The 27437-nt window shown below is 45.4% G+C and overlaps 1 protein-coding gene across 1 annotated transcript in view; it reads right to left on the minus strand.

Moving 5' to 3' along the window:
* myo10l1 (myosin X, like 1) overlaps nt 1-23061 on the minus strand; it is a 35183-nt gene extending 12122 nt beyond the window's left edge. Inside the window, exons 1-15 of the mRNA XM_076017738.1 lie at nt 22754-23061; nt 12868-12966; nt 4806-4964; nt 4025-4212; nt 2820-2954; nt 2618-2742; nt 2462-2475; nt 2254-2338; nt 2053-2159; nt 1254-1383; nt 1045-1163; nt 812-958; nt 602-702; nt 444-510; nt 46-138 (exon numbers count right to left, since the gene is read on the minus strand). Coding sequence (XP_075873853.1) covers nt 46-138; nt 444-510; nt 602-702; nt 812-958; nt 1045-1163; nt 1254-1383; nt 2053-2159; nt 2254-2338; nt 2462-2475; nt 2618-2742; nt 2820-2954; nt 4025-4212; nt 4806-4964; nt 12868-12966; nt 22754-22774 — 1590 coding nt within the window. The 5' untranslated portion in view covers nt 22775-23061. The remainder of the gene's footprint in view (nt 1-45; nt 139-443; nt 511-601; nt 703-811; nt 959-1044; nt 1164-1253; nt 1384-2052; nt 2160-2253; nt 2339-2461; nt 2476-2617; nt 2743-2819; nt 2955-4024; nt 4213-4805; nt 4965-12867; nt 12967-22753) is intronic.
* Between the last annotated feature and the right edge of the window lie 4376 nt (nt 23062-27437).

Below are 27437 nucleotides of genomic sequence, written 5' to 3' on the forward strand. Positions count from 1 at the left end.
TTTTTTGCAGTGTGTGTGTGTGCGTGCGTGGGCGGCTATACTCACAGAGTGTCTGCTGTGCAGCTTCTCCAGCAGAGTGAAGTCGGTTCCTTTAGGGAATCGGCTCTCCTCGTTCACCAGAGCCAACAGGCCCAGTTTCTACGACAGAGAAAAGAGAGGACATCATGTTGCTGCATCGGCCTGAAAAAAAAAAAAAAAATCCCAAAAAAACACCCCTTTCCCCCCAGACAGCGGCAGTTTTATCACATCAGTACTCTGTTATTGTCCAGGCCCTGAGGCAACTTCTAGACGCTGAGAGAGAAATGGCTTTCTTCTTCAGTCAGACAGAAAAAAATAGTCTACTTCTATTTTAAATTCTTGGGTAGATGTGCAAAAGATTTTAAAGAACTTGCTGCGCTGTGACCTAATGTAACTCCGACCCACCATCCTGACTTCATTCATACCTTCTCTATGAGATCCAGACACTCTGCGTTGTCCATCCAGTCTATGGCGTCCCACTGGACACCTTCCCTGTTGACCAGAGGCACAATCCATTCAAATCTCAGACCATGGATGTATGGTGTACACATGGAGGTGTATGTGTGGTTCTGGAAATGTGCACCTGTTGTACTCCAGCTGCTCCAGGGAGAAGATGTGCTTGTTGAAGTACTCCTGAAGTTTTTCGTTGGCGTAGTTGATGTTGAACTGTTCAAACCGATTCACCTGGAGGCAGAGACACCCGTCAGACACAAACACATCTCTGGTTCCAACCTGCTGAAGAAAAAAAAAAAAAAAAAAAAAAACTCCTGGCGAAACTCCTCACAGCTCTGACCTGAAAGTTCTCGAAGCCGAAGATGTCCAGGATCCCGATGGACTTAAAGTTTTCTTTCCCTTTGATTTTCTGGTTGATTTTCAGGATGATCCAGGAGAAACACTGCGAGTACAGCGCCATGGCAACGGAGTCCCGGGAATCCACGGCCTGTGACAGCGGAGTGGGGGATTTTAAGGCGGAACATGCTGCTGAAATCTTTCAGGATTGATCACGTGGCCGATCGCGCTCCTGACCTGCTCAATAGTGAGTGGGGAGCAGATCTCCTCTCCTCTGAGGATTATGGAGCGCTGCGTCAGGACTTCCGACAGCTGGAAGGCATCCAGGCCCAGCAGCTCGCTGGCGGTGGTGACCACTGGACCGCAGGCAGAGAGGAGCTTGACACCACTGCACCAACGCCGACTGTCGCACTGTTACCGAGTTGATTCTCTGTACGCGGACTGACCTTGCTTGGTGGTGATCTGCGCGCCTCCCGCCGTCATGAACTCGATGTTTCCCAACTGCAGGACCCCCGACAGCAGCTTAAACATGTCTCTGATCTCCTCCTCGCTGAACTCCAACACCTTCAGTGCCTCCTGTGCAAGGAAAAAACACGAGAGGCAACAGTTCAAAATAGGGATGTTAACAACTAATCGATTATCGATTAATAGTCGATTAAGAATTTAATCGATTAAATTAAATTAAATTAGTCACAATTAATTGACATTTTTGTTAAATGGCGTGGTGGATACCTGTATGCATAGAACAAGTTACTTTTAAACAACTTCAAAAAAAAAGTTGAAATGTGGCCCATTAGAAATCAACTTAAAGTCAGAGGAGAAATGTTTCAGGTGTTTTTTCTGTTCGCGAATGTAAAAAAATTGGTCACATTGGACCCTCAACATTATTTAAGGGTTAAAAAATGTGTTCCTTAAACATTTTTTATTGTGAAAGTTAGGTTCTCAGAAAAAAATCACCGCTTACCATTTAATCGTTAATCGATCGATAAGGTCAATCAACTAACGATTAATGAATTAATCGACAATTTGCATCCCTCGATCAAAAGGTTTGGCCATAGAAATGCTTAGGAGAATACATTCGCTGCTTGTTCATCAGTGAGACAACATTCTTTCCTCCACTCTTGAAGGTCAAGTTGAGGAAACTGGAGTGATTTTTTTGGTTTCATTTCACCGTTTAATCCTTTTAAATCTTTTCAATCTTTTGTGTTTAATCAATGACTGGGGAGCAGATGCAGCCTCACTGACCATCACGCTGTTAAACAGCTCTTTGTCATTGAGGCTCTTGTCCTTCAGACATCCTGATTGGCTGAGGTAGTGGAAAGATTCCGGAGACTCTTCCAGGGAGTAGAGGCCTGATGGAGAGAATTTAAAAAAATTACACCGCGACCTGATGATCTAATTAGAAATTGTCCGAGACATCAAGGACATTTTAAAGCAGTGACTCACTTTTGTTCTCCTTGTTGGCTCCTGCCAGCAGCGCGTAGAAGATGTGGTAGTTTCGTTCTCCGGGGTTTTGTCGCACAACTCGATTCTAGAGAGAAATGAGTAAAGAAGATGAGAAAAAAAATCAAAAACATTTCGCTATTACAAAAAAGTGTAATTACTGAGGAATCCTAAATTGATGTGTGCAGCATGTAGGCGTGTGCTTGGCTACCTTCTCCAGTAAGTCTGAAAAGTTTGGGAGTCAAGGAAAGAAACCTGAAATGGTGACAATTCTGCTCCTTGAGCAAACCTCACATTTTGAAGGAATGCAATCATTTTCCAAAATAAAACACCATTGAATGTCAATTATGTAGTTCTGAGAGGATACAGTCGATGACGCATCCGCCCTGGATGTTTCCGCCCTCGGAGAAGTGAAGCTGGATGAATTTTCCAAATCGGCTGGAGTTGTTGTTGTACACGGTTTTGGCATTTCCGAACGCTTCCATGATGGGACTGCAGAGGAGAAAAGACTTTAATTTCATTCCTTCCACATAGCAAAGACAGGGGAATGTGTTTGTGCTTTGCGTTACCTGCTCTGCACGATGGCCTGCTCCACCCGGGTGCTTTTCTCCGACGGGGACGTCCCGGCTGAGTTCTGGCTCATCACCGACAGGAACTGAAGCAACAGCTTTGTGCTCTCCGTCTTCCCCGCCCCCGATTCCCCGCTGGAGTGGACAGACACCAGAGCATAGCACAATTCAATTAAACACACCGTGGCCTTCAGTGACATTCCCGTATCTCCGCACTCATTCAATATTGGGGTTTGATGGCTCCAGAGAGATTGCATTAGCTCCCGGGTCTATTTCAATCAGGAGTCGGGGAAAGCCGAGATGCAATAAAGCTTAATGAGATGTCCGACCTTGGCCACAGGGAGTTAGTTAGCCTGTGTATTTTATTTTTAATTTTCTTATTAGTGGAGAGACTTAATTTCACCTTCTTTGAGATGAATTTTAAGACTAGTAGAGTTGGTTTTGTGCTCACTTGCACATGAAGGTATATTCTGCATGATTTTTACAGATGGTTTCAGATCCTCTTTATTCTATTTTCTTATTTTCCTATATTTTGGCTATGTGCTGTAGCTGTCGTATTTATTATTTTTTCTGACTGTGATCTTTAGCCATTACCTTCGATTAGGACCTAATGTATCCATTCACCACAGCTTAGTATTTATCATATGTATTCATTGCACTTTATATTATGTATATGTATATTGATGCTGTTTCCACTGATTGTATTTTGATATTGTCAATGTTTAATATTCAAGTTCTCTATACTCAGATGGGTGGGAAAGTGATTGGTTGGTGTCACACAGCCACTCCTACGCGGGAACTCTTTTTTGTTTAGGACTAGTAGTGTAAAATGCGTCACAATTTTAGTGAAAGCAATAACATGATTGAAGGCAGGGAACCAACTAAATCCAGATCACATCAATTCTTGATTTAGTTAATAAACCTCTAAAACACTCAACAAACTTAACCGAAAGAAATATGTATTGTAGTTGCATAGGCTAATGAACAGGAGCCAAACAACCTTTTAGCTGTGTTTAGCTAAAAGCTAAACGTGTAATGGACTTTTAGCTTTTCGCCTTTTCTCAGAATGTCTTGCCAAACTAAAAGTACTCATTTTCATTTGGCATCGGCACATGAGAGGAAATAATAGCGGAACCATTTCGCTGCTGTAGGAATTCTCCATTCAAGCGCTAAACCTGTGCATTCAAGCTGCACGTTCAACTAACCTGATGAGCACACACTGGCTGTCATGGCGCTTCCAGATGCAGCGGTAGCATTCATTGGCTATGGCGAAGATGTGCGGCGGGAGCTCCCCCAGATGGTGCTTGGAGTACTTGTCCACCCTCTCTAGGTCGTACATCCCCGCAATCTGCTTGTAGGGGTTCACCGCTGCCAGGATGCTGCCGATATTAGTCTGAGGATAATGGAAAAGGTTTTAAGGGCTGAAATTCCGTCTGCGTACACGTCAAAATCTGAAGCTGCCTTACTGTGGTATTAATCTGGATTGAAGGATAAAAAAAACAAACAAAGCAGCAGCAAGGAAATCTGACATCACGAGAGAAAAATCAGTGGAATATAATGAGAAAGCAGAGGTCAAATCAGTGATGCAGCGGAACACTGTAGCTGATTTTTTCCCCCCTTATTTTGAATGGAGACGTGAGCTCCCCATCTGTTTGTTGTGTCTGCGGCACCCAACTAGGGGTCACACTCTGTAAGCGCACACACACACACACACAGTCGCACAGGAAGCTGCACAACCTAAATTCATGATCAGCTTAAGGGGAATCCGTGTATGAACAATATTTCATCATCTAGATTAGGTCACGCCCAGAGAAGCTGTTATTGGTCCGTTTCAGATTTTTTTCAAAGCTGCAATCAGAATAGACATTTTTTACAGTGTACCGGTTTTCAGAATGGATCTGAAATTCTATGCACTCATCATAGTTTTTCTATGGTCATAACTTTGATGAAAACCGTAAATAAAGGTATCATTTTTTTTGCACTCACGTAGATGTTATCCTTCTGGTAGCGCTGGTACAAGTTGTGCATGATGGCAGCTTCGTGCAGCTCAGCCAGCGCTGACATGTCCTCCACGCCATCGATGCTGGACTGGTGCATAGCGTAGACCCGCTCCCTGGTGACCTCGGCCTGCTGCAAGTACAAGACCTGGAGGAGGGCGAAATAACACAGTGTCACAGTGTATACATGTACTTGGTTTTGCGACATTTGTTTTGCGACGTTTCTGCCGTAATCCTGCAAAATTATTGAACGTAAAATTACCACAGCAAGACACAGACACGATGCCTCTGATTGCAACACGTTATGTCATACATAGTTAATTAATAGCATAGTATAATAGTATATTAATAGTTATATTCATTGAACTGTAAGCAACGTGTTACTTAAAGCAACACTGTTTTGATTTTTCTACCTTAAAATTAAAAATTAGAATCATTGTTATGCGTGGTGATGGAGATAATGGCTCCCATACTATTGGCACAGTGCCCCCTTTGGCCAAGTATAGAACAGAACTATAAACCTCCACATTCTGAGACATGATACTTGAGTGTGAGGAGGCTAATTGTGATGCAACTGGATGAAATCCAACTAAAAATACGACACAGCATCAAGAGTCCGACACAGACCCCTGCGCCTTGTCAACAATCTCCATGGAAACTGGGGGGGACACAGAGGGACGAGACGGGGGGGGAGGGGGCTTGCTGGTTAAAAAAAGAAGAAGAAGAAAAGGGACAGAGGAAGAAGAGGGGGAGGTAAACCAGGTGTAATGTGACCTGACAGAGACGGGCAGGTACACACACACACACACACACACACACACACACACACACACACACAGACGGACACAAGTGCACGCAAACATACATACACACATACACTGAAACAGCCAAGCAGGAGATCATTTTCACTCTTATACGCCCTTAAGGTTTTTTGTTCCAAAATAGAAACAGCCTTTACAGCGAAGGGTTCTTCATATGTCAGCTCAGTCTCACAGTCATGCCTCCACAATGCATGCATGTGTGTGTGTGTGTTCCATGACCAGATGTGTTGAGAGTCTGTTGAGAGTGGCAGAAGGGGCTCGCTGTGGGCGTTCAGAAATGCCGCTCTTCAATAAAACTCCTGCGCTCCACCGCTCACGCTACCGCACACGGCAACAAAACTCAACGACCTCAACGTTTCACGTCCGCCGCTGAAGGTGCAGCCTCAGCCGCTGAAGTGACCTCATTGCCCTTCGTCGTCCATTAGGGAGAACATTTAGGGTTTCACTCAATCATCGGCTCATCTTCCCCACTCACGACCTTGACCACTTGACTCCTTTTAATGACCGCGGCACGCAGCCCACACGCAAACGTGACGCTGTGTAGGCAAAGTGCACAAGACTTCACGGGATGAAGATCGATTTTGAAATACTATTTTCACTTTCAATAATCATGTGAAGTAATGGTGAAAATGTCAGCAGGGTTGTGACTGACTGTCGGTTCTCCTTGTGAATCATTAAATTAGAATTTTATCGCGCACTTGCCCAAGTTCATGTAGAAGATTGTTGTTTTTTTTTAACCTTGACGCTGCTGAATTGTCGAGAATTGTGGTATGTTCACTTTGCCACCCATAATCAAATGTGATTGTAACCAATCAGCTTTCAATTTTAACAAAGCAGGAAGTAACAAGAAGGAAACTGTAGGAGCTGCAGTTTGGGATGGAATTTTCACAGTAAAATAAAATTTCCTTTTCAAACCTAAAGGGCTCTTTTCTGGACAAAGATGTAAAAAGAAAAAGGAAAGTGTTTCTTTCATTTGACATGCTAGAATAAAACGCCAAACTCTTTCTAAACTGTATGTCTTCGTTCTGGCCTAAATTTTCCCGCTCCATCTCACCTCGATCTCAAAAAACCCTGCCTTCCGGCCCGAGCAGCTGTTTCTGCTGAAGACGTGCCACAAAATGAGCCGTAAAACAGCCGCTGACACCTGGCGACTCGCTGGTGAAGATGTCTGATGTGCTTCTCATCGTGTGCGATCCAATTCAAACAGGAGACAAGCTTGTCTGAGTGAAGAGACGCGATGTCACGGCCGTTAGTCGCGGCGCAAACAGCTGGATGCGACGATCGCAGCGATGCTGTCGCGCTGACTGTTTGGGACCAACCAGAGCCGCAGGCGGGTCTCTCAGTATCCCAGAGGAGGGAGAGAGATGGAGACATAAGATCACGTGAGGTGAGATTAAGCAACACATAATCAGAGCAACATTCCTACCTTTTTTTTTAGTTTTTTTTTTTTTTTTAGAATTTCTCTGGTGATATTTTTTGACCTGGTTAAATTGAGGGGCTTTGATTGGCTGCCGCATTGATCTCTGTTACTGTCTCTAACATCACTTCTCTCTCTCTCTCTCTTGCTTTCATGTGTCTCCTCCCTTTTCCTCCCCTCCCCCTCCTCACTGTCATTTGCCTCAGTTCTCTGATTCTCTCACATCGTCCCACGCACACCCGAACAAACCCCATCTTAAGCCTAAACTGAAAACTGAGCATTTTCTTTGTTAAAGCCATAAATGGAGGGCCAAATATGCGGTTTCCATGGAATATATGGCGTTTGTGGTTAAAAAATGAACAGTGTGAGGCTGTTCCCTCTGGAATCTGGGGTGAAAATAGAGAGTTTCTTGCACAACAAAATCAGTCTTTGTGACTGAGAGAGGCCAAAAACATTTTTTCTTTTCATCCTATTATTCCCATTCAAATATAATTCAATATTTAGGCTCCTACTCTGGGTGTGTCTATTTCCCTACTGAAAGGTTGCCACAGGCTTTGCTGTTTCCCAGATTCTCAGTGTTGGATTCTGAAGTCAAAAAGTCAACCAGCACACCACGAGAGCAGTAATCTGGGAAAATATCCCTTAAAGAGCTTTCTCCGACTCGCTCTCTCTCTCACTCACTCTCACTCTCTTAAAAGAACAGGCTACAAAAAAAAAATACAATCGTTTGTAATGCCACAGCCAGCTGTTTGGTCGTCTTCAGCTGCAGATTAAGCTGAGACGTTTTGGGAAATCCACTCAGGGACAACCCGGGATGTAGCCGATTCAGAGAACGGAGACGTTATAAATTGGGAAAGTATGTCAGTGACTAAAATAAAGACCAGCTCAAGTGGAAGGAGGGATGGGGGAGAGGCTTTTTCAAACGTCTGCTCTCTTATTCCATTGCCCTCTGGTGCAGTTTTTCTTTTTCTTTTTTTTTTAAACGTGTAGATGCAGAAACCCCACGGTGTACGCTCACACACACGTAACAACCATGACTGCCTCCAGTGTCTAAAACGGGAAAGCTCAAATTCAATAATTTACGACCGACGGGAGGAACAGAAGAACACGGAATTAATGGGAGGAAAACTGAGAGAGGCTTCGATTGGAATTGCGAGAGAAGGGAGAGAATGAGAGGGATGAGAAAGTCGAGTGGAAGTGCTCGAGATGATGAAGTAGATTCATTCTTTATTTTGTCCCTCTCTTAAGATTTGTTTTGAAGACGCCAAAAACCTTTCAAACATTTCAAGCTTAAACTGGAACCATTTTACATGCATTCACACATCTCTAATTCTCAACTTGGACTCAAATGATTAATCAATATAAAAAAAACTACAGATAAAAAAAAAAAAGCACATTTAAAACTACGATATTTTGGCTTCCTCCTGAAACAGAAGCTTCATTGAACCTTCCACTTCCTGTTCCATCAGCCCCTCTGTGACATCAGAGAGGGAAATGATGCTGATACTGATAGAGTTTTAAGCACACGGTTTCTGAAAAAGCAGAGGACTGAATTCCATATTTCAGTGCATTTTAAAGCTCATTGGAACATTCTTTTTGTCAACCGATGCTGCAAAGCATCGTTGGACAATCATGAAGCTTCAATTCCGCCTCAGGTGAAAGAACCTGCCCTGATATCTTCCACGTCAACAATGTGGGAATGATGCATCACAATCTGCCACCAGGTACCAGTGGAGCCTCCTTCTTTTTCACTCCTTTGCCTTTGCTTCTCCACTTTCTTCCAATTCGTTCTGCATTCATGGCCTGGTTCGTGGCGGATATGAACACGCGTACACGACACGCGCGCTCACATGTACGCACTCGTACACGGCGCAATGCAGCAGCCGCCACTTCCCGCGAAGCCCTCTGATGTCTGAAGCTGCTTTGCATGATTCAGGAGCAGAGCCAGGGGAGACAAGCCTCTTCATCTGACTTCACCTATTAGCTGCAGCCAGAGCCGGAGCGGAGGAGAGCGGGCGAGAGAGATCAAGACAGAGCATGTAAAGAGTGAGAGAGAGAGAGAGGGAGAGGGAGAGAGGAAGAGGTACGGGCACAGTGACCTACATATTCTGTGCAGCTCCTTTGTGGAGAAAGATACAGTATCACACAGACGGCAGCACTGCGCGCACCTGCAGCTCTTCTGTCTGACCCCCTGATCAAAGCCAGCAGGCCTGACTGGCCCACTTTAAAATGGGGGGAAACACTAATCTGCATGGTGTGACCCTTCAGATAAGAAGCAAATGGAGCTTCTGCTGCTGCTGCTGTGGCCAAAAAACAGTACCGGGATTTGCAGCCAAAGACTATGGTCTCCACTCATTTATAATGTGTATGTATCTGAGTCAGAATCATTGCAAGTTATATTTTTTGTTTTATTCCAGTTGTGCAATTTGGTTTGGGTCAAACTGCTATGATGACAATTATTGCTAGAGATCTTCAGAAATTAGCCTATTTTGCTCTTTTTTTTCTCTTTAGCCTCACAAGATAGATGGTGTTGTTTTTTTCTTAATATCAGTTCCCTTTACGACAGCACACAAGTCTGATTTACAAACCTGTGCGTGTGTATGTGTTTGAAGGAAAGAAGATTGGCTGCCAGAAGGAAGTAAAGAATGGATTTTTTATTTCCATTGATTTCATTGACAGGATGGAAACATATTTTGTCGAGAAAAGTGTTTGAAATTTTGTAATATTGGACCTTGGATAAGTCATTGGATTTGACATTTTACACAGAGTGAGAACTCTGGTGTGACAGTGACAGAAGGCAGGGGGTTACGCACTGAGTGACTCCAGCAACTTCAGGAAGGTTTGAAATATGAAGGGAGGAAAATGGGTCGAATCAGGCACGTAAAAATTAGCTTTTATTTGGGCCGTTTTGTGTACGTGGCTTGACGCCCACGTGTCTTCGGTCATTTGCCGTGCACACTGGGAGCTCGCCTTCCCCGCAGCGTGTTCTGTGCTCGCGTGAGCTCTCGCTGCAGCTTTCACGCTAGCCAGTGAAATCCAGGTCACAGAACACAGATTGTGGACAACGTAACCTGTGTTTGCATGTGTGTGTGTGTGTGTGTGTGTGTGTGTGTGTGCATCTGCGTGCACGCCTGTGTGCGCGCGTGCGAGTGTGCATTCGTGAGTGTGCATTTGCGTGTGCGTGTGCATGTGCTACACACAGGGATACAGGTGTATGTGTGTTTGTAGCGCCATCACGCCGTCTGTCTGTGTTTACACTCTGTGCAACATGTCAGCACGCAGAGATGAACACAGACATACATACTGAAGGGTAATAAGGCGCGAGGAGTCTGTCTAATAAGCGGATCGTGTCTGACTGTGCCAACAGAGGACTCTTATATTGTAAATCACTTCCTCTTGCGAGCGATCAGCCTCACGCAGAGACAAACAAGCAACAACTAGGCGAGAGCGTGAAGGAGGAATGAAACCGCTGAGTTAAACGGTCAGATTTACTGCATCTCATTTAATTAATGAACCTTAATCAAAATGCGCCCTCAGTTAAAGGAGGGTGTTTGAATATTGCAGGGTGTCTAGTACTTATTTATTCATTTTTGTTTATTTTATTACTATTGTCATCATATAAATAGATTATAATACTATTATTACTGCTGTTGCTTTTGATTTTGTTCTTGTTTAAAATGAGTCTGACTTGGATCTTTCCATCTTGCCGCTGATGATCATCATGATAAATGGAATTTCAGTTTGAAAAAAACAAATTAACTAATGCCTGAACGTAACGGAGGGCATTAAAAGACGGATGCGCTGTTAACCTGACATCCAAATATACCGTAATTAATAATAAAACGGAAATTAATGTTTTTTATTACCAACAGGGTTTTGCAAGCTGGAGCACTTCCTGTTTCGCTCAGGGTAAAATACCACAGTGAATGTTGTACAGGCTTGCCCGCAGACCCGGCCCGGCTCTGTCTGAGCCGTGCTTATTCAAAGCGAAGGCTCCGCGGTTTCGCAGCCACAGCGTTTGTAAACCCAGAATGGCTAATGCAGCGAACTGGGTCAGGGCCTGTACATCACAGAGCCGGAGCCACACGCCGGCTGGAAAGAGAACGAAAAGTTCAGCTGCGGGTAAGAGGTACCCACGGCACAATCACTTTGCTGGAGATATTCCTGGTCAGTTTAGGATGCCGGAGTCTAAAAATCCATTTCCGACCCAGATCGCGGAGTGGCGCAGAGTGGCGCGGAGCGACGTGCAACCCGGGTCTGTTTGCACGGGTCAAATCCTGTTGTGGGAGGGTAAAACCTGACGTCCCGCTGATTCCCTATCAAATATTCACCGACTCCTGCCGAGCTAGCATTTAAACAGCGAGCAGCGACCCGGCGGTCGAACAGGGGGAGCCGGGTGGGTTTAGGTGGGAGGTTGAGGATTTCATAACTCCGATGCCGCAAAACGAGCCCCTTTGTATGCGTGAAGAAGAGAAGTCCATCGGGGGACTTTGAAAGGGGCGGCTCTTCAATTCAAGAGTCACGTCTATTATTAGCTCCGTCCTCACGCCGCCAACTGGAGCGCATGCAAGCCTTTTTGTTTAGCTAACGCATGAGGAGATAAATAAATAAATAGAACAAAAACGTCAAATCCAAGCGAGAGCAACATGTGCGTGACCTTGGCTGATACAAATTGGATGGGAGACTCTCAGTCACATAATGAGATTTGGCCTTTCAATTCCATTATTTCGGCAGCGCGGCGCTACAGGGTTAGCACTCGGGCAGCCTCCTGCTCAAACTGGCGGCGGCCGTGGTGGCCTGCGATCGGACGAATCAAGTCTTGCTCTCTTCTGGATGCTTGAATGTGTGTCAGAGATAAATTTTGCATATGCATAAGGAGGAACGGGTGGAGGAGGAGGAGGAAGAGAGGAAGTGGAGCGGGAAAGTGGAGCACGGTGGTGCACGGCTTCCTCATCGATTCACTCAGGAGGAGGCGAACCTGCAGCGCCGCCTTACCTACACGCTGATCTTTAAGCTCATTCACTGACCCGACACAGGGACACATCACTTCACTCAGCGCTAATCTAATGCCGCCGCTGTTCACACCTTCTGGCATGGACCCACCGAGTGACACAGACCCACAAGAACAAGAGTCTGTAAAAAACTTTCACAGAAGCTAAAAATGAATCTGAATCGCGGACTGACTGTCGGTGTCGGGAAAACTCAGCTGCAACTTGGACATGCAAGTTTTTTCCCATTTAAGTTTTTGACCGCGCAAGTTCTGGCGGTGCTAAATTTCCTTTGCTCACATAACAATAATAATAATAAAAATACATTTTATTTATAGGGCTCCTTTCAAGGCACTCAAGGTTGCTGTACAACAGTTTAAAGACAATGATATAAATAGTCACATTTTAGAAGAGGAGGATGCAAGAATAGAAAAGTTTGCACCAGCAATAATGGAGGAAGTCAGGTATATATCTGCCTAAAGAGTGAGTTTTGAGGTGGTTTTCCAGGATGGAGATGGATTCAATGTTTCTGACGGCATAGTGGCTGAAGGCTCTAACCCCCCATGGTGGACAGACGGAAAGAGGGGACGGAGAGGTGGACAGTGGAGGCAGACCTGAGAGACCGGGAGGGAGATTATGGATGGCTTTGAATGTACGAAGGAGGATCTCACAGTCAATGCGGTGTTTAATTGGGCACACACGACGCTTAGTGTACTTTACTTAACGTAAAAACCCCAAAAAGCACGTCTGATCAAAACACCTGAGACGGTGCTGCTCTTGGGTGCACGTTGGTGGATGAAAAGGCGAGCGCTCCACACAACTTACCTCTCCATAGTCGGTTGTGAGCACGAGGGTTCCATCTCCACAGGAGTTGACGGTAGCTGGAACCAGCTGCTCCTTCTCTTTGACCCAAACACGGGCGCCCTGGAACACACACAGAGAAATGGTGATGTTAGGAGCTGGAGACGACTGTCAATTAATGTTTTGCACAAATAAATACTCGTTAGATGAGTCCAATTAGTTCACAAAATTCCCTTTTACCAAAGTTTTCTTCCCACTGCGAAATGACTCAGGCCTTGATGCGAAAGGGGGCACCCAGGTTACACTGTACAACATGTACATCACAGGCTGCAGCAGGCAGAATTAGACAGATGTGTTTAATGGGATGTGAAGACTTCAGCAGCTGGGATGGCAGCAGTAGGCGTGCGCGTATGTGTGTAAGGGTGAACCCAAGGATCACAGGAAGTGCTCTCCATCCACACGAGACAAAGGGCCCTCTTTCACAGAGTCCCTGACCTTTGACCTCCTCTTGTTTAAAAGGGGCACAGCATAACAGAGGAGAGGAAGTTCACCACGGGCCGGGGAAGTCCTGGGAAGACGGCTGGATGGACTTTGCGCTTCGTTGCAACAATTTATGAGCGCTGCAACGATGCTCTTCAGACGTTAAACGCACAGCGGAACGCACTCACTCCAGAGTATTACGCAACGCTCAAATTCGGGTCAGAATTGCTAATTTTTTTCAATTGAACAAAGCCGGGTCAAGGTTTGGGTAAAACGCTTAGATGACCTATATCAAAAACAACTGCAGAAGTATAGTAGAGCAATTTTTAGTTAATTCTCTTCCGCTTCTCCACCAGCGACACGTTTTCTTGCCTGACGAGGGATGCACTGAGACAACAGATGTGCACGCTCCTAGCGTAGGAACAAAGTTTCCAAGCTAATTAACTCTTAAAAACAGCGGAGAGCGAGAGTGTCTGAGCCCTGAGAAGACATGGTGCCAGACCAGATGTTTGCATCTGAATTGAGGGGCGACAGATGGTCCGGAACCCTCCAAACGCTCCCTGACAACTTAGGTCTGTCATTTTCATCCTTTCGCTCTGTCTTACACTCTGAGACAATGAGGCGCGCGTGCACACACACACACACACACACACACACGCGCGCGCGCGCGCACACACACACACACACACACACGCGCACACACACACACACACACACACACACACGCACACTTACTCAGGGATAGTAAATCCAAAAAGACATGCCCCAGGTCCTGAAGTTAACAGTGCAGAAATGAACACACACACATTCACTGCATGATATTTACCCACAATGTTGAAAGTTCACACTGTCCCCTGCAACAAACATTAACTTTCACAGTCCAGCAGTTCATTTAAGACCGACTATCAATGATTGAGATCACTTGGGGTAGTTTTATTCACGTGAGGGCCTTGTACCTGAGTTCAATTCAATGTAAACCTTGATTTTGAGTCCCTTTTACTCCACAAGTGCAATTAAATGAGTGTGAAATTGGGGAGGTGGACACTTCATTGGACTGGATTTCAAACCTAGGGTGAAAAAATGCTTTTGCGGAGGCTGCAAACGCACAGAGAGCACCCAAGACCAGGACTCACTGTCAAAAGACATCTCAGTGGAATCATTCCCGGTCAAACAAACGTTCCATATATCAGAATTCCTGCAAGACTCTCACCATCAAGGCAGAATAATGATTTGATCCAATTGCTGCAAGGTTGTCTGTGTTCTGGTGAAATATCAGAAAGCATAAAAAAACCAATGAATTTGTGTGTTTCTTTCCATTTCAATTCCACCTGATCGTTTGGCGAACGCTGCCTTCAGTGCCAGAATCCTTCCTTTCCCACCTCGGCAGCTCTCTATATATAGACCCTCTCTGTCTCTGAGTCAGCCTGCCTCTTTCTGACTGCAGCCTGTCTGCCCGTCGGACTCCGGCACACAGGGTCATTGTAGTGACGGCGGTGCCGTGATGTGACCTGATGACCGCTGTGGCCTCAGGCAAGTGCTTGGCTGTATCCTGCTTCAGCCACTGAAATGACCTCTGAGCCTATTTGAAACCGCCGATTCTTGACCTCTCGCCCCCCCGAAGCAAAGCAACAGTAAATAAAGACGTTCCGCATGCAATGCGCTCGACTTAAAAAGGCGATTTTGCTTTGCAATTTTGCGTCCTCCGCGTGGTAACTTGCTCTTTAGTCCCTGATCGATTTACTCCGGCCGAACGTAATGCTATGCTGGAGCAAATTGTGCAGAGGAGGGAAAGAAAGAGGGTTATAAATGACCTGCCAGCAATACAACCTCCAGCCACCAGCATCCCCCTCCTCCTCCTCTTTATGTCCTGCTCCCCTCCCCCTCTCTGTTACCAGCCCAGACAGGCAAGAACGGACATGCATGACAACAAACTCCGTCTGCTGAAAATGTGCACGTGTGACAGATTCAGGCGCAGGTTTTGTCCTCCTGTGAAATTCAAACCAGAGAGGTTTTTTTTTTTTCAACAAAACACAGCTAACAGCCTTTTTGTCATGCTCCATTAAACCTGAGTCAGTGCCGATTGTTGCCTAAATGCTCAAGCATGACCCCTGACCTCATATTCCACACCGTGCCCCCGCTAAGGCACAGGTTGAAAGAGTGCCGCAACAGTGCGGCCTGCTTCATTCCTATATTTGTAAGTGGAAACTCCCGCTTCGACACCTTTCGCCTTTTCACGCAGAGTCACTTTCCAATGTGGACACACCACCAAAACACCTTGGAAATTAGAATTCAGAATCAAGCTTCGCTTTTTGCAGAATCTGCACTTATACTGGGTTTAGCTACAATTAAAACGTAGTGTTTTTGCTCTGCTGGCTGCTGAGTTTGGTTGTTTGTTTTTTTTGTCTAATTTTGCAGAATTGCTTTACAAAAAAAATTATACAGTGCTTTATTTTGGACTGTATTTTTTGATTAATTTCTGCAAAGTCAGTCTGAGAACGTGCAGCAGGCTGTTAAATAGGACATCCCAGGAACAGAGGTCCCACTCCAAAGACGAAAACTCGTCAGAAGCAGCAGATAAAAAGCCGGGTTGGATTGATGACTAAGGGCTTTTGTTCTATTTGAAGCGAGTACAGTCTCTAACACATTTTCATACTTTACTGCTTACTGTTCATTAAACCAATTGCTTCCCCTCTAAGTGGGGAGGAGGGAGCATTAGGACGCTCGGGCTCCTTCTTACTAAAATTTCTGGTGCCGTCCACGAGCCTCATGTCTTCTGTGGTCACTGATTTGAAAAAAAAAATACAATGCACTGCACCAAATTCCTGATAATAGAATAATCTTTCATTAAACAGCCAACAAAAGACTACGTGAAGCAGTCCACAGAACAGCTGTGTGTGTTGGTGTGTGTCTGTGTGTGTGTTCTGATAAAGGCCTTGGTTCTGCTCAGGCGATCACACGGATGCTGTGCCATTTGACTGCGGCGTCGGCCAGAAGGCAGCCCGAGAGACGCTCACGCCCCGACGAGCACTGACCATCGATCCAGACACGCAATCGATGCCTTCAAGCACACACACACAGACACACACAAACACACACACACACACACACACACACACACAAATTCTAGACCCAAATTGCACATTCAACACTCAGCAATCGATGCACCTTGTTAAATGTAGAGCACAGCAAATATGGCCTCATAGCAAAGTTATGAGTTGGCAAATTATATCAGGTGACAGGAAGGAATTTGTGAATAAGAAATATAAGAAATAAGAAAAAAACAAAATGAAACACGAGTACAATGTGATAGAAGTAATTCTATTTATCACAGTGCTCTTGGAAAGCATATTTGTGGGCAGTTAGTTTCAGCACGGTGTGCTTGATCGATTTAGATCCATCCATAAACACAATAAAGTGAAAATGGGTGTTGTCAGTGGCTAGCAGACTGGATGGGGAAGAATGAACGACAGAGAGCAAAATAGGAGGAAAACACAAGGACAGACAGACAGACAGAGGAACAGGGGTGATTGGAGTGGAACAGATGCCTAAAATATAAAAATTGGGTGCAAAGGTTAAAAGTAGAACGGGCAGAGAAGGGGGGTGGGCGGGCAGATAGACAGACTCATGAATAAGTGATGGGAGAAACAGCTGACCAGTCAGAAGCTAATGGAAGCGAGCTAAAGACCAGCATGGAGCTTTGCGTGTGTGTGTGAGAGAGAAGGGGGGCCACTAAAGGTGAAAGTGAATGTGTGTATTTGTCTCCGTCCAAAATGTTGACCACAGTTGCTCCTCCTTCCAGTCACACACACACACACACACACACACACACACACACACACACACACACACACACACACACACACAAATGTGGCCTCGCAATCTACACTTTGCACTTTAAATGCATGATTTGCTACCTTGCATTCATTATTGACATCAAGCCAGATTTGCTTATTTTTTGGCTAATTTTGGCCACCGTACAGCCGGCATGCCCCGACAACAATCAAGCATCACAAAACCCATATGTTACAACCTCCACCCATCACAGCTGCCACTCTCACTGATGATGGGCGCCTTCTTAGACATGGGTGTGGTTGTGAGACATAATGGAAGTCAATTGGGCGAGAAGGGGGAGTGTCCGCTGACCAATATGGTTTCTGTCAAACAGGAGGCGAGGGCCACCTCTTGAGGACAAGGCATTTTGACAAATTATCATCTCCCCCATTATGGTTACAGTATATATTTTTTTGCTGTAAGGTGACAGTGCAAACCACTGTGCCATATGTGTGTATTAAAATGTAACTCTAAAATCTACATCATGTCACTGATAATCATAATCTACTCACTAAATTACCCTTTTTCACTGCAATCTTTCCTTGACTGCTTCCCTTGAATGCTTCCACGACCATTAGCGAGCTCCTGCTCTTCATTTAAACAGTTTCCCAGCAGTTTTTAGCAGTTAACCAGTTGGTGCGAAAGCCCAGTGAGGAGAAGAGATGCACTTGAAGGATGAAGCATTGATGAAGCCGTCCAATCCGCCTCCAGCAGCGCGGCCTGGCCCGTGTCACGGATCTAAACTGTGTCACTAATATTCCATTAGAGGTGATGATGCAGTCAGGACGGCGAGGTTTTTCATCGGATTACTGCGGCTGCTGGACGGAGAGCATGTGTTTGCTCGAGCTGAGTGGGGGTGTGTGTGGGTGGGCGTCACTTGACTTGTATGTGAGTCACATCTGTGAGTTAAACAGGCTGCTGTTACCAATTAGCACAGTGGGTTTGTTTAAAAATGGCAGAAACATAAAAAAGTTGTGGCCATTTGCTTATTCCGCACAAGAAAAGTCACATATGGAACATTTCTAAAAGTTGTCTTTGAGTGCGTTCACTGAAACAGTGGAGACACATATTACTGTTATATAATTGAGATACATGTTATGTGTTGCTTGGTGGTACAGCAAAGTGTGCGTACTAGAGGACCTTTGGGGGGAAAATATCAAAACAAACATTTATTAATTTGCGCACAGAGAGCTGCAGGTCAAGGCTCGAACACAGAGCAGATGTAGATGCAGATGCTTCACAGTGCTCACTTGTTCAGGTGAATCATGGTTATTTCAGAATATGTGCAGCTCTAGACAGACGATCCCACGACCTGCCGTGACCAAAACAATGGCATGGCTGACTTAAAACCAGATCAGAGCGTAGCGCTAAAGGACAAACAGGGATAAAGGCATCAGAGGGCAGAAGCTGCTAATGTTATTTTTTGCATATGTGGGCGTGTGTGTGTGTGTGTGTGTGTGTGTGTGTGTGTGTGTGTTTGGGACGAGGGTGGTGGTGGCGGTGGTGGTGGGGGACTTGTGCCATGCAAATCCTCTTTAAAGAGGCCAGTTTTGAGCAGTCTGCTAATTACCACATTCTCTCTCATCTTGGATTAAACTACAGTGGCACGGCCCCACCCCCACCCGGCGCTCCACGGCAACAGTGCGGAGACGGGGCACCATGGAAACAGCCTTTCTCCTCTCGCCGTCGGTGGATGCTGGGAGATGGTGTTCGTTTGGGGAGGAAATGTATACGTTCTTATTATTTATATCTGTTTAAAACACTGTGGTTTCCTTTTTTTGCTCATTTAAATTTTTAATAGATGTTGTGTTTTCTGCGTATTCAGGTTAGAAATTATATGTGTTGATTGAAATAATTGAATAAATAACAAATATTAATGAAAACTTCAGAAGTTCAGGAATTTTAAAAGTATTTTTTATTATTTTTAATATTTTAGTTGAAGAATTTCAGGCGCTGTAGTCAAACAAAACAAGATAGTGTGTTGGAGAATCTCCTCAATTATTGGCCATGAGAAAACGATCCATTAAGAAAACTCCTTTTGTGTTCTTGTTTTGTATTTGGTTATCATATTAATCCAATCTACCACCTGCAACACACAGCTACTTTATTAATGCTGTAAATACACTGATGCTGTGTCATTTGAGTACCGCAAAGTTTTTTTTCCCAGCCTTTGACCAGGAGAACAAAAATTCTGAGATATGCTTTTATTTTACACACACACTGTTAAAACAGCTTTACCATCATCCAACCACCACAGACGTGGAACGAGCAGGGCAGTGAGACAGGAAATGAAAGGATTGAGAGGAGAGATGGCACTGGAAAACCGCCAGAAGTAAGAGGAAGTCTGGCAGAGCTGCACCTAAAGTGGTCGCTCGACTGAGATCTCCACGCACCAAGTGAGTGGCCGCAGGGAGCGAGAGCATCAGATGGAAGGAGGGAGGAAAAAGAGAGAGAAGGCGAGAGAGAGAGAGAGAGAGAGAGAAGGCAGAGCTGATGCAGCTTCTGAGCAGAACAAATGCATTTGGAGCTGTTGAATATAGGTCACACATCTCCAGCGACTGTTCCCTCCAATGGAGGCGCTTCCTGCAGCATCCACCCCGCACATAATCCCGCATATTTTGGGTTATAATCGACGGGCTGCTAAATTTACCCACACAACAAAATGCTAACCCACAAAACGTTAAACTGGCGCTGCGACCAGCACGCACAGGCTTGCACGTGCAACATATAGAACGCATTTTGATCATCAATATTTCACTGCACTTGCTTGGGTGACAAATCCACCCTTGGTGTGAAAGAGCTTTCATCGCTCCGCCGCGCAAACTATTCTCAGTGTGGTATGTTGTGGCCGCTCTGCATGATTGCGAGGTAGCAAATGATCACTCAGAGCCTTTTTCAAGACAAAAATAATAAGAGAGCCAAGGAAAAGGAGATGAGAGGAGGAAGGTACCGTCGACGGGGTAAAAAGTCAGAGCAGGAGGCGGCGCCCGCAAACACAGACGGCGACAGCCGACTTGAGATCAGTGTTGTTGTTTCCACATTCTCGTGTCACAAGTGTCCCGATGTGGTTTTGACGCACCTGCAAATCAGTCTTGTCGTATTACGCAACTGCAAGAGATCACACCTGGGACCTGATGTCAAGCAATTCACTCACACGTATACAAAAATCCCATACAGATCGCAAATTATAGCTTCAAGGAGGAACATCTGGCAATTGAGTGGAACCTAAACACAGAGGCCTTCATTTGAACTTTGTAGCTGTGGTTCAGCTTCTAATTGCAAACTTGATGTAATCAGTTAAAACAATTTTGCCAGAGGCAGTTCTCGAATTCCCAAAGTCTGAACATATTTGAGGGATTGATCAACAACATTGGTCGAATTGCCAACTACATGGTATCGCTCCCTTGCACTGTGCTTTTTCGGTCAATACATGCTCATCATGACTCATGACTATGTCATGGGATTAAGAACAAGAGGCAAAAATGTTGAACTGAGATGTCAGCTGTGGGTGTTGGACACTTTACAGCCAGTCCAGTAACATACATACGTCAGTCCCATTTACCAACAAGACCTCTGAGACGTTTTGCTCAAACCAGCAGCTCAACCACAGTTCCGCAACCACAGGAACCTTTTCACTCATTCAATATTTCAATACTCCGTGGGATTGTTTCAGGTCACTTCCCCTATTTGGAGCATTTCATACAGAAACAGCTGGATTAGCACTGGGACACCACCACCACCACTGCCGCTGCATCCCACAACTGACCAATCCAGTTTGAATATGAGAGGATTATACAGCAGTCTATGGCCACCTGACATTTCATCCTTGGCTGGCCCGCGATCGTGTTTTCTGCCTGAGCTGAGAGAGAGCCAGAGAGAGAGAGAGCGCGGGGTCAGCTGTTCGCTCTCTTTAAACGTGGAGACACACAAGGGGTGACGTGACGTACTGAAGCGGCGAAGACGGACGCCGGAGGGATGAAACTGGGCTGTTTTTGGACAGGGAGTTGCCCCGGAGGACCGACTGCTGCTCTGCAGTCCTGGTTCCGCTCGCCGGGGAACGCTGCATATTGCAGGACTGCATGCCTGAACATCATAACTCAATAAGTCACTCAGTTTTCAGGAGCTTTTATGGCCCGAATGCATGTGGCCGCTGGAGGAATCGGGGATGCGGGCCGTACGCTCATCGATGCCATGATCAATATATCACAAACAGGCTGATGGCAAATGGATGAATGCTACGAAGCTGATGATGCCCGGTTCTTCCAAATGGCTTTTATCATTATGGCTATATTCACACGTGTTACTAACTATCTGACGTTTTTTTCCCCCCTGAATTCCGTGGAAGACACTTCAGACACATCAGTCGCTCACAAACGCAACGCAGCCGCCTGCACGGTGATAAGTGGCATGACATCTCGGCCAATGCGAGAAACATTTAAACCCATATCAGATTAACTTAAGGGGGTGAGAGGATTAACTCAGAGAGAGAGGAGGGACGCTGGCGTTAAAGTGAGTGCCGGGCAGGCAAACGATTTCTTCTTCTTTTTTTTTTAGTCATGTGACTGTGTGACGGCAATATCAAAGCAGGAATGAACTGCGGTGGGGGGTTGGAGAAGTAAGGTGCTGCCATCTCCTGTATCTCCAGAGGGGGGGGGGGATGTGTGTATAGCACACAATGAAGACCCTCCATGAAGGGAGAGGGACTGGAGGAGGGAATATGGGAGGGATACTGGAAGTAGGAGTCGGGATGCTACAGTGAATGTGAATGGAAAAGAACGTCATGATGGGTTTTTTTGAGGGCAAGACTGGAAATTTGTGTGCGTGTTGGAGGGGGGCACTATTTTCCCAGATAGCAGATGAGAGGCATTTGTCTCCGTCGTGTCATTGCTGCACACACACACGGATTCTTCCCTCTCTTCTCCTGGTCCCACATCTGCCTTCGAACACCACCACCCCTCTATTCTAAAATTCCCGCAGCAGCAGCAGCGCACCGTCCCACCCATGGATCCATCCCATTCATAGAGCACCAGAAACAAGCCGGGAATGGGAGGGAGTGGGTTCCTCTTCGCAGCAGCGGCAGGGTGTTGGTGGGAGGGGATGATGCTGCTGCTGCTGCTGCTGCTGCTGCTGTAGGCCACAAAAACACTCTTCCCTCCGTTAACAGATTGCCTCTAATCCGAGAGAAAGCTTTATGCACTCAGAAGCTTGTGTCAGCGCTCGTTTGGCCAATTTATCCGCAGCTCTGCGCGAAATTAATTCGATGGGGACATTGCGGGGGGTGGAGGGCCCCGGCCGCCGGTGCTCTGCGGTGGTAATATAATCAAAGGTGTGTTTATTCATTTAATTGTGTACCATCAAAATTGACATACAGCAAAGGCACGGGGCTATTTGTGACGGGCTGATATGCGATCGGTCTTGAAAAGCAACACCTGGCCAAACCAAGCCCCGCTGATGAATTGGGAGGAAAAACGACCACAAGCATCGCCGACGCGAGACAAATAAATAAATATATAGGTCGCGCAACCAAGGTGTCGTCGACACAGCTGTATCATCAGCATGTAGCTCGATCGGGGAGACACACGCATGCACCGGCGCTTACCTCTGTGAAAAACGCCTCCATCCTCCCCTACCGCTCCCGGACCCGCAGAGCGCAGTCACCGGCTCCGCTCCTCCGGCGCGTAAACCTCGACACAAGGGTGAGCGCGATGGTCCGGATCCCTATGAGGCAGCCGTCCGTCTGTTTTAGTGCTTTCCATTCACCGAGTGAGCGTCTTCATCTCCGCAAGGGCTCATTTTATTGAACACTCTCCAGCAGCAGTGGCGGCGGCGGCGGCGGCGGCAGCGTCTGGGAGACGTACGCAGAAACGCCACATGAGAGAAGAAGAAGAAGAATCCGCGATGCCGTATTAAAAAAAAAAAAAAAAAGTCCACGCCGAGGACCCGTTGATTGAAGCTGCCCCGGCCGACTCAGTGTTGAGGCGTGTGTCTGTGGTGCGTGTTTGTATGTGTGAGTGAGTGTGTATGGGGATATGTGAGCGCGCACGCCCGTGTGCGCACGCGTGTGCACACAGGCTGTGATGCGTGGGGTTGAGAGTGAGGACCAGTCAGGGGTTCAGCAGAGCGAGCCGATGCGCTGATAGTGCAGGCGACACACACACACACACACACACACACACACACACACACACACACACACACACACACACACACACACCGTGCTTCCGGTTGTCTAGACCACGTTAAGTTGTGGACTTACGGTAAGAACAACCTCTGTCTGCCCCTCTGGGCCTACGATTTAAATCACAGGTGCTGACGTCACAACCAACCAGGCTGTCCTCCAGCATCAGTACCTCTCATCTCACCAAAAAATCTGTCTCTCAACTCATTTATTACCATTTTTAAAATGAAAACATCTATTTATGTGTGTGTGTGTGTGTGTGTGTGTGTGTGTGTGTGTGTGTGTGTGTGTGTGTGTGTGTGTGTGTGTGTTCATATATATATACATCTATATCTAAAGGAAAAACTCACTGTGATTCAAATTATATTTAATTCCTTTGTGTCATCTGATGCTTTCTCACCTTAATGACTAAAAGTAATCTATGACTTTTCTTCAGTAGTTACTTTGTCTTAATTATAGTTATCTTACAGCAGAAATGATCGAGTAAAGGTGAATTAATGAGTTTTGATAAGTGGCTTTGCTCAAGGAACACGTAATACCACGCATGCAGAGATCCCCTTCCACCGAATGATGCTGTCTAAATTAGCCTCGAGGCGAAAGCTGACAGCAGCCCTCGCTCTGGAAAAACAACCTGAGATCTCACACACAAAAAAGGACCCCTTCATCATATACAGAAGAGGGGGCTTTTGTTACATAGTCAGAGCTCCTGCAGGGTGAAAAATTATATCACATGGGACCCCCTATGCCCACAGGAGCCATCCAGGAGTAAAGCGCGCATTCTCCAAATAGACACCGGTCTGTTGGCAGAAATGGACAGCTGGTTTATGTGATGTGGGCCGTGCATGTTTTCATTCTTCTCTTAAGAGAAGCAGGCTGCCCAGGCCAGGTGCAGCTATCAGGAGCCCAGCAGGCCGAGGCCTCTCTGCCGGGTAAAGCATTGTGAGGCTCAGCCGGTTCCCCCTGGAGCCTTGGCGGGACGGACGGGAGGCCTCCCCGTATGCACGGAGGTATTATTTAGCTCCCTCCATATTAATCAGTGAGACAGCTCAAAAGGCTACAGGCCCAATAACAGGGTCCCCGTCTACTCACACACAGACGAGTATGCTCACATTTATAAATACTCAGGAAATGAGAGCTAAATATGAAAACCTTTAATCTGATGTGGCCTAAGGGTAAAATAGTACCTTAAGTGAACTGGGGACCTCCGCAGTAGCTTGGACTGTTCATCACATGCTGCCTCACTTTGAAAACATCATCTTAACCTTAAACTGAAGGAAACATTTTAGTTTTAGTCTTAGTTAGCAGTTTGGTTAGGCTATAACCTAAAAGGAAACTTCTTTCTTTACAAAAAGAAAATAGCTTTTTTGAATTATTTATACTGTAGCCGTTCATTCAGGTTCTGACCCAGGACTGTCACAGTACACTGTACAACCAGCTTGATTAAGTGGCCCGGAGTGATGTTTACATACTGTAATGGACTCAAATTATCTGTTCTGTTTCCTCAGAAGTGTTACTATTAAATTTTAATGAAGTGCTGCTCCTGAAGGACATTTTGGGATGGCTTAAAAAATTCATATTTGTAAACATTTTTGAATAGGCCATCCATTTGTCTTTGCATCATTTATGATACAAACTCGCAGACACCCAGCCAGGAAGTTTGAGTTTGAAGAACATAGAGAACAGAGTACAGTGTGTGTGTGTGTGTGTGTGTGTGTGTGTGTGTGTGTCTGTGTGTGTGTATGTGTGTTGGTGTGTCTGTGTGTGTCTGTGTGTGTGTCTCTGTGTGTGTGTGTGTTGGGGGGGAGGTGTTAGCGTAAATCACAGAGTTTGTCCGTTGCAGACATATCGTCAATAAGTCCTCTGGTTCTTTGAGTAAAATCGCAGACAGCTCACTGAGCAGTTTGAGCACCCATCCACCCATCCCACTGACACGATGTACCGCTTTGTGAAAATAGAATGACCAGACACAAAGCTAATAATGAATGATAATGGATTTAAAACTGCAAACATACTATATGTTGTATGTAGCTGTAAGCTAACAAGTGTGTAAATGCATTCAGCTGATGTGGAAGCGTGGAGGGCCTGCACGTGAAGGTGTCATATGTTGCACGCGCTCGGCAGGCGCCATCAGTCACAGTGCAACACAGCCCGCTGAGTTTTACGAGTCCATAAATCTCTCTTCATTTATTAACCTCTGTCCCATTCAGAAGCCCCTCTCTTCTGGCCCGGCTGTCTCGCTGCAGACACATCCGTTTATGGCAGTGTGAAAGGCCCCGATTGATTGGCAATACTGCCCTGCAGAGTCTGCACCGGTTTTAACTGGTGAAATGGGACAATCCAAACAAGGCCTCAAGGCTGAATTTGCTCATCATCGAGTTCCCCGTTGGCTTTTAAAATGGACCCTGCAGTGACACAAGTGGTGATTATTTGGTCAAAACTGATGCTTTGTCTGGTTTGGTTTACAAAGATAATAAGCTGCTGATCTGGGAGATAAGTCACTTCTCGAAGACAGACACTAAGCAGATATGCCATATTAAAACATTTTTTTAATTCGTCAAAATTGTGGTTATTGTTGTTGTCTCTCTGTCTCCCTCTCTCTCACTCACGCACCGCATGAAATGTAATTTACAGCAGCAGAGGTCTCACCAATTGGATTTCCTTTCAATTACTTGATATTAAACCTTTGATCATGACAAACTCTCCTATCCAACATTCATTCCATTCAGAATGAAAATTAAAATGAAACCATTAAATCTCCCTTCAACCTTGCTGACCTTTGGATGAGTTTTTCTCCCCATGGAAACCATAGCTGGGGCCTAAGTAGATTAGTAGAATCTGTTTAAAAACAGTTGCAAACTGTTTTTTTTGTTTGTTTTTTTAAGATGAACAATCAAATATGTTTTTGCATGAATAAAAAAAGCAATGTATTGCTGTTAGCAAAGCATAAAGACAGTCAAGTTCACTCCTACCTCTGCAACAAAAGCATTGCAAAAGTAATATTAATGTTTAACTCATTCATCCTCAATGTCTTTTGCTATACACACACACACAAATACACAATCTCTGAGTCTGACATATGATGTCACCTGATCTGTATGACTCATGCAACACAGACAATGTGTGTGTGTGTGTGTGTGTGTGTGTGTGTGAGTGTGTGCGTGTATGCGCATGTACCCCTCTGGATTCAAATGACATCATAAATCTGAGAGTACAGAGAACTAAAGAAGGTCATTTCAAAGAAAGTCAAAAGTCAGGAGGGCTTTAAAATCTAAATTACTATAATTATTGCTTCTGTCATTTCTCTTATTCTGTGACAGTTGCAGACTATTTTTAAAAACTTGTCTGGCCTGAAGTGTCACATCAGCAATTAGAAATGAATGCCGGACCTTCCCTCCTATCTTGTCCTGACTCTGTTTTAGATCTAACAGTGAATTAGATCCAGTTTTTCTAACAGAGATACACAAACATACAGAATAGTCTGTTATACTGTATTTCCTTACCCATGTCCATGATAGACAGAAACCCCCCTCAAAAAAAACACTGAGATAATAATCACAATATTCAACTCATTACATTACATTTACTCTGTACCTCTCTATATGTGTGTGTGTGCATAATGTAAACCCGCTGTGTTGAGAATGCACCATGAAAAGGAAGGAGTAGGATCTAATTAAGCTGCTCTCTGGCGATGACTTCATTCCGGCTGTCTTCTTTACCCCACCCCCTATCACGCCTACCTGCCACACCCTGCAACCCCAAATTGGCTGTCAATGCAACCCCCTAATCCCCAACAGACAGCAGGGTAATTTAATCAGGCAGCTATAGCCGGCAGCACAGCACACACACACACACACACACACACACACACACACACACACACACACACACACACACACACACACACACACACACGCCAAACTGCCTATATAACACAATTACACAGGGTAGGTCCAGCCCTGACAAAACTTGTTATATTTATTGATCTATTTATTTTTTGGATCATTTTCACTTTTGCATTTACTATTTCACAAAATGTTTTTCAAATATAGGAACACAAGCAGGCTAAAGAAAACTGAATTAGCATTGCCATAGGGGAGATAGACAA

The sequence above is a fragment of the Nelusetta ayraudi genome, unplaced genomic scaffold (genome assembly GCF_046127955.1).
Source record: "Nelusetta ayraudi isolate G7.1 ecotype Tasmania unplaced genomic scaffold, CSIRO-AGI_Nayr_v1 ptg000007l, whole genome shotgun sequence".
Taxonomy (NCBI): domain Eukaryota; kingdom Metazoa; phylum Chordata; class Actinopteri; order Tetraodontiformes; family Monacanthidae; genus Nelusetta; species Nelusetta ayraudi.